The 11,899-nt window shown below is 32.0% G+C and overlaps 1 protein-coding gene across 5 annotated transcripts; it reads right to left on the bottom strand.

The window, feature by feature from the left end:
• Positions 1-5,073: 5,073 nt before the first annotated feature.
• On the bottom strand, positions 5,074-11,542 carry LOC108345598 (KH domain-containing protein HEN4). Of its 5 annotated transcripts, none has more exons than XM_052866697.1 (8): positions 11,149-11,303; positions 10,334-10,977; positions 9,695-10,126; positions 9,044-9,301; positions 8,679-8,945; positions 8,498-8,562; positions 6,976-7,043; positions 5,074-6,433 (listed from the first exon to the last, which is right to left on the bottom strand). In XM_052866697.1, the coding sequence occupies exons 2-7, from the start codon at positions 10,907-10,909 to the stop codon at positions 6,995-6,997; spliced, it is 1,647 nt and encodes a 548-aa protein (XP_052722657.1). In that variant the 5' UTR covers positions 10,910-10,977; positions 11,149-11,303; the 3' UTR covers positions 5,074-6,433; positions 6,976-6,994. The 5 variants fall into 5 exon arrangements, with proteins under 5 accessions (XP_052722657.1, XP_052722656.1, XP_052722655.1 ...); XM_052866696.1 differs by having other exon boundaries at positions 5,074-6,799; XM_052866695.1 differs by lacking the exon at positions 11,149-11,303 and adding an exon at positions 11,408-11,542 and having other exon boundaries at positions 5,074-7,043.
• Between the last annotated feature and the right edge of the window lie 357 nt (positions 11,543-11,899).

Below are 11,899 nucleotides of genomic sequence, written 5' to 3' on the forward strand. Positions count from 1 at the left end.
TCTCCGTACCAAATTAAATGTTAGCGTATGAAGGGAAATAATGTATTTTCTGAGCAACAATAATGTATTTCTTTGTATTGGCCTCAAATATTTATATTTTTAAAATATGTAGCTTTTTCCTAGAAATTATGAGTTTTGCAGCTGGTCAAACACTTCTAGAAGCCATTATAATTCAGAAAAGATAATATTGCTTTTAATTTTACTTTAGAGTTTAATTATTTTTCGTGTCATAAAAAAATTAAGCCCTCAACCAATGGAAAAGATCAATGGTATAAGTTTTAAAATTTGAATTGACTATGATGAAAGTGAACAAATTTATTAAATATAACTATTTATGATTAATGACATCACATTCGTAGATTATTTAAAGTTTACTTTATTCAAAATAATTACTGTACATATATTATTATGAAAAGGTTCCTCAGTTATTTTAATTATTACGAGAAATTATAATTCGAGAGAAAATTAATAATAAAAAAGAAATTAAATATATTTTTGTTTTTTAATTTCTTAATTTTTAGTAAAAATTATAATTAAATTATTTTTGAAACTTTAATTCAATTTAGTTTTAGTTTTAAAATATATAAATTTAATTTTTTTAATCAAATTTTATTAAATTTATTTAATGTTTTAACGTGTAAAAAGACAGTATAAAATTAGAAAATAATAAATTTTAATGGTGTATGATAAATAAAAAATAGTTTAAATCTTTTTCCATGTGATAGCATTGATTATCATTCTGGAAAGTCATGTTCGAAACAGTATACATTAAATGAGTGTCTTGTCATAACTGTAGAAAGTGATGCTTAATGCTTCCATCTAATAATGCTACTAATAACAAGTCAAATTAGTTATCTCATTAAAAAAATTATTAGGATAATTTTGTTATTTGGAGTTATATAGGTTGACATAAATTCAATACATGGTTGTTATATTTTATTTTTTTTATCACACATGATTGTTATATGTAAGAGGTATTTATTAAAATATGCTAATACTTTATAAGATTTAAATAAAGTTTTAGATTATAATTTTTTTTATCTTACAAAATGGTTAAATAAAATATTGATTAACTAAAATATGAGCCATCCAAAAATTAAATTAAATATTAATTAAAGTGTGACTAAGACATTTCTATTTCTATGAAAATAAAAATTAAAATTAAAATTATAACAAAATCTTTAAAGTTACGTTAGAGAATGGAATTCACAAAAACATGAATTAAGATTTCATTTTATATAATAATTCTTGCAATGAAGGTAATTGTGTATGAGATCTTAATGTGTTTTTTTTTTTAAATTCCACTATATAATATTATTTATAAGATTTCTTTTTAACGTCATTATATTCTTAAAGTATGAAAACCCATATTCTAAATAATATTTTATTTAACTATTTAAGATTAACTTATTATTATTTTGATTCATATTTTTCTTATCAAGTTAATGCTTCAAAATGGCGTAGTTTTGGTCGTGTGAAAAAGGTTCAAAATGTTGACCTTCTAATGGAATATTAATTTATTCCTAATATTGTGTTTAATTAATCAATTTTTCTTTCATTATTTAAAATGACAAGTTTAAGAACACAAAAAGGAACATTACTTTTATAATAAAAATATTTCAATTAGTGCATATTTAGAGGTATTATTTATACTTGTAGAATAAACTTAAAATAGCCAAACGGAGAATGTGAACATTACTTGGTAATTACTAATTAAAAGAATAATTATAATCTGGTTCATTATCATGTAATATTATTGTTTCACAAATTTAAAACGTACACAATATGAAACCATCACAAGAATAGACCTATTTTCAATATCTTACATATAAAAAATATCATATTATTATTTTTGTCACGACTCTTTCTAACTTATTAGATCAAAGATTAATTTACTTATTAATTTCCTTATGATATTGTCACTAACATAACGACTTTAAACATTCAATTATTGAAGAAAAGTTCATACGTGTTTTGTTTTTTAATTTGTATATTTAATTAGCTAATATTCTCTATAAAGAAGTCATGATATCCCTAGTAAGAAAATAAAACAATAATTATTCTTCAAAGAGCTAGCTAAAACAGAAAAACTCCCTAAAGCTATGTAAATAAAACACTACAACTATAACAAAAAAGAAAATCAAAGGCACAATAAATAATTATTTTGGTGTGGAGCTTGCAAAATATTACACTAAGCTCAATTTTATGATCTGCAGTAACAATAAGATACTTGATTAAACTTTAAAACCATGCACACCATTGAATGTTGATACCTGCAAAAATCCATTAAGTTAAATCAAAGCAACCAAGGTGAAAATCAACCTTATATGAAATCACACACACACACACACACACATATATATATATATATATATATATATATATATATATATATATATATATATATATATATATATATATAATGTTTTAACTTAGCATTTTGTGCATCTCACCATCATTGATTATGTCCAATCATGATTTCATGAATCATCAAAAGAATCTAGCATGAGAGAAGAAGACCTTGATGTAGCCAAAGAAGACTTGCCGAATTTCCAAGAAAGCAAAATGAATATTTGAATAAAGATAAATTAAGAAAAAAATAAAGAATTAAAAAATGGTATAAAATTGCTTGTACATAAACTAATTTCAATGATTTAAAAAAAACATATTTTTTTACTTAGAAATTTATCCAATACAACTAGTTTGTCAAGGATTGAAAAAGAAATGTGAAACTTGACCATGATTTGAACCACGACATCAAAGGATTTTGGACTTCTTGTGGTTTACTACCATATCAAAGATCAAAATAAAATTGTGAGTTCAGCCAAAACATCAAAATGTTTAGACTTATTGTGATCAAAATCATGCATATCAGAGGTATTTTCCTACAATTTATCAGAATATCAAAAGATTGAAAGAAAACTGTGACTGCAACCAAATTTTAGAACCTTAACTAAGAATGCCAAAAGAAGTTTGCCGGCAAGTCATCCTTGGCTGCATTACATGACCTCATTCCCACATGCAAGACATCAGATGAATTATTTGAAGCTAGTGATCATTCAAATAGGCTAAGAAAAAGAAATCTATGATTCCTACATAAAACAAGGTAGAAAATCAAGTTATTCAGATTTTTCCCAAATGAAGAAGACAACATTCCCTCCTAGAATGAGGATAAAAGAGCTTTCAACATTGACAAAAGAAACAAACAAGCATGGACTCTTATAAGGGTTTAGTGAGTAACTAACTGGTAGAGTTGAAGAAACCAAAAAAATGGCTTTCTTGACATGAAACAAACGAATGGGGTTTTTGTGCAGAAAAAGGATCTGATGAGAATATAAAGAAAATGTTCATGCTACATGACATGGCATGCCAGCTCTAGGCATTAATGATGCTAGCATCTCTGCAGAAGGGGAAGCTCTATAACTGTTCCACTGTTGTCCTTTACTTAGGGGAAAATCAGAAGAAAAAAATATATATATTCTTATTGTTGGATGTGACTTTCCATGGTGAAGAAACCAAGGAATATGAGAACTTTATTAGATGCATGCCCACCCCACCACCCTAGTTTTGTGTAGCTTCTCATATCATCCCTGTGATCATTTAAGAGAACAACAAAGACCCTTTTTCTTTAACTTGGAGTATCTTTTGATTGGAAGTAAACTTTCATTTCTTCAAATACAAAAGTTAGTCCAAGATCATCTTCTTGAATAGATATTCTTTCAAACATATATGTTGATCCAACTTCTAATCATATATTTAAAAGATAGTTATCCGATAATTATATAATACCAGACATAAATATGTAACATCTAATCGTATATTTATCAGATCATTATCTATCAGTGACAAGATATTGATAAAGATGAAACAGATTATGTTCAATGAACAGTATCTACATAAATAAATACTATTCACTGAGTTGAAAACTGATCTATGTACATTGTGTTAGGTGGATCTATTTATTACATTTGACCACAACTATGCACGGATTTAGTGTTCTAAGAAATTTATAGACTTTAGCTTCACAAAAACAGAATCTCTAACCTCAATTTTCAAAACTCAGGTTATGTATTCGTATATGAATGGAATCCAAGTTGTCCTGGGAATGCTGCTAGCTAGATATTCAGTAAGAAACAACAACTCTTACAAGTACTGAAGAATGACATGTTTTATAATAGTTGAACAGTAGAAGTTTTCCAATTTTAATCCAACTAATTATGAAGTTCTCTTTCACTGGTACTCTTAGGCCCAAACTAAACTAAACTCTACATACAATCGAAATTGGTCCAGCGTTCAACAATTCATTGATCATATATCAGATTTGTTAATAATGGCTTCATTTGAGTTTTCAATTTCTAAATAACAAAGTAGGTGAAAATTTGTTCACCTCAACCATGTTATTTGATTGTCTTTCTATTTGATAGAAGCTGAAGAAAGTGTTGACTTTCAATACAAGTTTTACAGAGTAATGACAAAATCTAAATAGCATAGTTGCCTCTCTAAGCTAACAAGGACCATCCAACATTTACATATTCAATTTACACTGCAAAAATCTTAAATCATTTCTCCTCAGAAAACTTGGGTGCACATGGTTTAAGACAAACAACACAAATGACTAAAACCACCTCAATATTAATCGTACCATTCATTCTTTATTATTTTTGGAAGGACCATTCCAAAATTCAATGTTGGGTTTTTGTACTGGTTATCATGAGTTAACTGAAATTAAATGCCTCAAACTAAGAATAAATCAACACTAGTTTATCAATGCAAATAATCCAAATCCGTATTCTACACCCACAATGTGAAATCGATATCCTTGTCAAACCTCATGAATAGAAAACTCAGATAGAAAATAATCAAAAATTGTTGAAAAATATTCACTAAAATTGATCAACCGAATTCTCCAACCAAAATAAATCCTCAATAAAGCCAGTAATTGTTTCAAGAGAAGCACACCAATAACATGATTATCCAAAACGTTGAATGGGTACATGGTATTTGGATTTATATCACATCGGAATGAGTTCTATTTTACGTGAAGATAATTCTAAAAATAAATTAGAAGATAAATTGAATAAATACTATACTTTAATTCCACCGAAAAGTGTGGAACAAAAGGATGGAATACATTTGGTCTTGATTCACCATGCATAATGAAGCAAGTATATACTAGGCCAACAATGCACCGAATAAAACCAGGTTAATTCCAAATGGAGCCTCACAAGCCATTTATTTACATGAACAGTCACAACTTTCGTGGCATGTTCAAAGTCAATGAAATAAGACAATAATAAGAACAAATCGTAAATGCAAAAATGGCCATGATGCTTTTGCATCAATCAAATGAGAGCCAACAAAAAACTATTGCCTACGAAATGAGTTGCATAGAACAAATCAAAGTGCATTTCACATAAAATTACAAACCAGTGAACAATACAAGTTGTTAAATACAAACTACCACTTAGCAACCGAAATCCAATTCATCCACTCTCCAGGTATCATCAAAGTATTATCTAATCCAAATACCTGGAAAAGTGAAATACACCAAAGCTCCAAAAGAAATTCAGATCACTGCATCTCTCTCTAGGCCATTGTTCACAGAATTTAAACAAGTACTCAAGAACAGAATTCTAAGAGTAACCCTAGTCACACCTTTGCACTGGCCATTGGATCACCAAGAGTTCAGAAGACTCTCACTGTGCCAGGTCACCTAATGGCCTGACAGAAAATATCTTCTTTTCTTATGCCAACTTTTGTGAATAGTGGTAGTCCAATACAATTTAAAAGTGAAATAAATAAATAAAAATGTAGTTCAGTGCAGTTGAATGCTAATTAAGCTAAAAAAATGTACAGCACTGATAAATATCCAAGCATGTGTGATATTGGAAAATCATAAAAAAAAAAAAACTGCCAAAAGTGATGGCATGTTCGAATACTGCTTTTGAAAGAGTTTTTATATTTGAAAAAACTAAAAACAAATCATTTAAGAATTTTTTTTCTCAATCTGTCTTAGTGCAGAAAAATGAAAACACTAGTCGTTTGTTTCCTTTAACTCGTTCTAATCAATTTTCTATTTTCACTTCGAACTACTACAGCCAGTCACCATCACTACTAATGCTGTTGAAGTGTGCCTTCAAGCTTTCACAATTTATCCTCAAAACAGAATTCATCAAACAGATCCTCTATATTTCTGAATCACCATATACCATACAATGTCTTCTACTGATCTTACCACAAACAACTTGTTGTCGACTATGAGCTTCAGTCGTAGAGTTAACAACATATTAAGATGTAAGTACAGCTTTCATACCATTAAACTGAAAAGTGCAATCACGTAAGGTACTCACAACACCCATTTGTGTAAACTTTCAGAATCATAGAAGACAAAATGCCTTTACCTGTTCATGCTGATATAGGCAAATAGAGGCACCTGCAATACATGACGCCAAAACTCCACCAAATTTGATGTGATAGTGAAAATATGAGAAAATAAAACCCAAAAACAGTAAATAGTATACAACTGATGGATGATGAAAGGTACATGGTGTCTCAGTTTTAAAGTTAAAAATAAACCACAATAATAACAGAAAGGCAAGCCAGATTTATAGGTTCTTGGGAGAACAAGTTATCAAGCTTGGGAATTAAGGTAAAATGGACATGGCCAATTTCAATAGTCTCCACATAAGTTTGGTCCTCTAAGTAGTAGCGTCAGGGTGGGCCATAAGTTTGTCAAACCCTGGTTCATCAGGTCTTCTGGTTTAGGCAGTAGGCAGGCTGCGGGCTTCACAGAACTCAGCTGTTTGGGTGGTAAAGGAAAGGGAACAAAGGGAAAACAATATCATCAGAATTCTAAATGGGACTGGTCAGGTTAAGATATCAATCTCTTATTTACTATATTATAGGAAGTTGAGAGTTCTAAATTAGAGGAAGTTTCCAGATAAAAGTAGACCATTAATGAAAATTGCATTCTACCTGCAAAGACTCATTAAGTTCAGTAAGCATGATTTCTCCTCCGAGAAACACCACTCTGAGTTGACAACCTGGAAACAGGTACTAAATATTAGAATTGATGAATTCAGGAACAGTCATAACAAATTATCAGTAAGAGTGACCTTTTCACAACATGGACAGGAAAGAATAAAGAAACTGTGAATGTAAGGTAACTTGATTCTAGTAAGGGGCATTTAGAAAATATTTCAAAGAATGTTTTCCAAGAGAATATTCAAGTTAAAACTATTATTTTAGAAGACTACAAATCCACTAATATTAACCCTTGAAGGGATGGATAACAATCAATGTTATCAATAGAAGATAACAACCTATCGCAGTCAGCTAAATATCTGTCATAAATATCGCATATGGCATGGCAGCCTACTACCGAAAGCCATAGTGGACAAATTTTATTTTATATAATGACAAACTAATTTCACAAGATTTATAAAATTCTTATGATTGTTGAAGACAACTCATAATAATACTACTATTTTATTAAACAATTTGAGGATGCATTGCTTTAGTTTTCAGTGCTTGACATTATCCTGTAAGTGGAAAATAATTGGTAACAATGTTCTATGAGCAAACATAAGAACAAACAAACAAACAATGTCAAGAAGGAACAAGAAAAAACAGAAAACAAAACTTGGTTTCAAGGTTTAGGTCCTTAGAGCTTATGTCGCCACTGTAATTCAAGCTGCTGAAGCCACTGCCATAGATGACTCAAAAGAGACTTGATGACAAAGAAGGGTCATTCTCTATTTCTTTCACAGCTCTGTTCTCACTCGGTGAAGAAGGTTCTCATTCATAAAAGAGGGCTCATTCTTTCCCATGTCCAGGATTAGGGTTATTTAAAAATGGGTCCAACCCAAAACGATGCTTTTGAAAAACAAAAAACAAAGGAAACAACCAATATTTCACCATAGGCACCATGAACCACATCACATCCATGGCAGGGTGCCATGGCACAAGACACCATATCCTTCAAAACGGCGGATGGTGGATGGCAACAACCGGAAATTGACATGCCAATACCATTATGGCACTACCATAACGGTCATTTTATAACGCTCACTGATAAAGGTAACATTAGTGTATGTAGAACACTGGGAATTTTGTGGAAACAAAATCCAAAGTATCAAACAATAAAGTACAATTGTGGAAGCAAACACCAGAAAACAAAAGGGGAGAAAATTTAATATGTAATTTCCTATTAAAATAAATGTGCCAATAAACATCCATAAATCAAATTTACATAAGTGAAATGCTAGTAGAAGCTTCCATGGCACAAGTTTCAAAAAGTGTTTTATAATCCAAATCCAACTTTTCAGTCCTTAAAATCGATTAGAGCTGAAATCAAATATTCAACTGTGCAGTTACCTTATGTTAGGTTCATTTTCAAAACTGATAACCTATATATTCTTCTAAGCTGATAATCACAGGGAAAAGTAAGAGATAAAAAAACTTAAGCAGGAAATTAGACATCAGGAAGATTTATTACCCAGCAGTACTAGACCGTCCCAAAGAATAACTTCCATAAGCCCCATAAGCACTGCTACTTCCAAGCTACAGATGCATGAAACAATATTACAAACATGGAACAAGAAAACACAGCTTAAACCTGAAGAACTCGGGCCCATTTAAATATGATCCTAAACTCAAGTCCAACTGAAGAGAAGTACCTGTGAACCACCATAGCTTCCATAAATGTCACCACCCGTTACATCACTTGAGCCACCATACCCACTTGAATAAGAATGTCCACGTCCATGTCTTTTACCATCTCTACCATCAAAGCTTAGGCCATCTGATCCATCTGCTGAAACAGGCAGATATGGCATAACTGGAAGGAATGCAGAGAGAGCACCCTCCCTATCAAAAATATTCGCTCTCAACCGTGTAAGTACATGCACCAGAGCCTCCTTGGCAACGTCAAGATCTCCTGAAATCTAATCAGAACGTATTTGGGGAGCCAATGTAGTAGGACAGAATGTTAGGACTCTATCAGAGACAACATTACTAGACCAAAGAATGAAAGTACCCTTACCTGCACCATTTCATCATCTTCAGATGCAATCTTAGGAAGATTATCCTTCGAGATAATGCGAATATTAGCTTTTGTAAGCCTCCTCATCTCAGTTATGATAGATCCCCCTTTACCAATAAGGCAACCAATTCGTGAGGTTGATACCAGAAGGCGGGTTGTGAAAGAGATGATTCCTGAATCTCTTTCAACCTTCTCACTGCATCGAGGTTGCAATCGCACAGCTGCTTCTATTGTTGGGGAGAAAGTCTCTTCAAAGAACTGTATTAGCACAAGTTATAAACATCACAAAATGCACAGCAGCAAAAATCATACCACAAAAAGTACATCTATGGCGGAAGTGGAAAATGTAGGCCAGTGGGAGATCAACATGTCTCCTCAATGATTGAAATGGTTACTAACCATATTTGGATTTCAGTTGTAATGGGAAAATTGGGCTTTTCAATGCATTAAAGTAAAAGCAACAAGTTTGTTGATATTGGAAAAAACGTTTTGTATGATTTAACACAACATTTTTTTCATACATGCCATTCATAGTAGCACAATTTAGAAAATATCACCATATAGCACAAAATACAAATCAAGAGAGCTTTGTAAACTCGGATCTTAACCGAGAGATGGTGATAAAGGCCCATTAGGTGATCATAATTTTACCTCTTTTGTCGAAATGGTGATCAAGCATTCCTCTCCTTCTGTTGGTGAACTATCAACTTTGATTGTTGCACCAGAATCCTGCCTAATTTGATTTATTATCATACCACCTTTTCCTATAACACCTCCAATGTTTCCGGTTGGGCAAACCAATCGAACTGAAAACTCCTTTGAAGACCCCTCATCCCTCGGAGCTGAGTACATGGACCGCGGTGGCCAGTCACTAGTGTCACCTTTATATCCCCCATAAGCTCCAACAAGGGGAGCTATCCCCACAATTGGAGCTCCTGGAGTTGGACCAATGAGGGAACTACCAGCAGGATATACACCAGGAACAGCAGAAGTAAGAAGATGCTGAGATCGTGAAGGGTTATCATGAAGTCGAGATGCTATTTGATGCAGAGCCCTTTTCACAACAGCGGCATCCCCAGTAATCTTGAGTTTCAAAAAGCCAATAGAAAGCAAATTATAAACAAATATTAGTTCTCAACCAGATTCCAACAGTAATCTAAACAATATAAACAAAAACAAGTCAGCCAAATAGCAATTTATTTAATACCATAATCATCAATTGCATTAATAAATAAATAAACTGAAAAAATAACATTGAATTTAATGCTAAAAAAATCTCATCCAGTTCACCTGAACAAGCTCATCAGAGCTCAAGGCGCACAAAGGTAAATGGTCATCCTTGAGTATCCGAATCTGGGCCCCAGTCTCACTACGAATGTTCTGAACTATCTGCCCGCCTTTCCCAATGACACAACCAATCTGATCAGATGGCACCAGCAGCTTAGCAGTCACTTGGTGACCTCCATCATCATCCTGATCACCATGCAAGTCCTCAGCAACTATTCTGTCATGCACCTTAAACAGAGCATCCTGAGCCGGAGACACGTAATTCCCACCACCATCAACAGAATTAGTCTCATCACTGGGGCTATAAATAGTAACAACTCGCTCTTCACAACCCGGCACAGTCTCACCAATCCTAATCTTGGCCTTGGTCTCCACCCTCAGTTGCTTAACAATCTCACCTCCTCTACCAATAACACTGCCAATCTTTCGACCCGGGCATACATATCGAAAAACTGTATCTTCCGAATCAATCACAAACTGCTCTCTATCCTCACCGTGATTCCTCCTTTTATTTGGTCCATTATCATAGTCAGATTGAGAGTGGGGACGCTTACCATAACCACTCCTTTGGCCACCCATTACAGCAAATTCTCTATACCAACTTCCAAATCAAACAGACAAACAGCTTTCACAAGGGTCTAGATATTCTGCAAAGGTCACAAACCCAGATTTCAAACTACAATCTAAAACATTATAATATTCAATAGAATAAAAACACACAGGTAATAAATTTAATAGGATGGTCAAAAAATCTATTTTGATGATTGAATTGAGAAAAGGACCAACTACTTTTGCAGGGTAAGCTAACATAAACTCACATATGCAACAGAAAATTCAGATCCATCGTATGACTATGAACTACATATAGAAGTCAGGCTAAAATATCGACTTTATTGAACTTTCAGCGAGAATCACCCATTATTATTACTTAGAGTAATACCCAGACCAAAGGGTAATTGGAATTGGGATGAAAATACAATTGAAAAATAAAAGAAAAAAGTTTTATCGAATAAGATAAAAAAGAAAAAAGGAAAAGATTGTGAGATCTGGGAAGAGAAGAAGTGATGCGATGCTTACAAGGTGGAATTCGAATTGGGATGAACCCAGCAGAAAAGTCGTCGCTGGAGGAGACAGGGAATCTATCCTTAATTTCAATTGCGTTAGGGTTGGGGATTATTTTTCTTTTATAACGTAGTTTTATTTTTAATTTACTTAGATAGCCTGTAGCTGTATATTCACATAGATAGTACGACTTTGTAAAAATTCAGAATTCAGTTTTTAGGAAACCGATTTCTTATTTCAAATTTTTTATTAAAATATAAGTTAGAATTCAGTTTCTCGAAAACTGAATTTTAATTTTCTTCTTTAATAATTTTTGCAAAAATATATTTAATAATTTTCGAAAACCCTTTAATACTCGATTTTAAAAAATTGATGAGAGGTTGATAGACTTTTGAAATCTACTTAAATGATTTTCAAAAATCAAGATATATTCACCTTTAACATATTTTTAAAATTTTGCTTTTAATTTAAAACTAATAAATAATTAATTTATTTTAATATTATTTA

Source organism: Vigna angularis, chromosome 8 (genome assembly GCF_016808095.1).
Source record: "Vigna angularis cultivar LongXiaoDou No.4 chromosome 8, ASM1680809v1, whole genome shotgun sequence".
Taxonomy (NCBI): domain Eukaryota; kingdom Viridiplantae; phylum Streptophyta; class Magnoliopsida; order Fabales; family Fabaceae; genus Vigna; species Vigna angularis.

Bases quoted from the DNA above. Each gene is read 5' to 3' on its own strand.
- LOC108345598 (XM_052866695.1), bottom strand. From the start codon at position 10,909: ATGGGTGGCCAAAGGAGTGGTTATGGTAAGCGTCCCCACTCTCAATCT. The intron at 8,946-9,043 runs GTAAGGGTACTT...CGTTCTGATTAG, and splicing joins AAGATGATGAAATGGTGCAG to ATTTCAGGAGATCTTGACGT. The intron at 7,044-8,497 runs GTAATAAATCTT...ACCTGTTTCCAG, and splicing joins GGACGGTCTAGTACTGCTGG to GTTGTCAACTCAGAGTGGTG.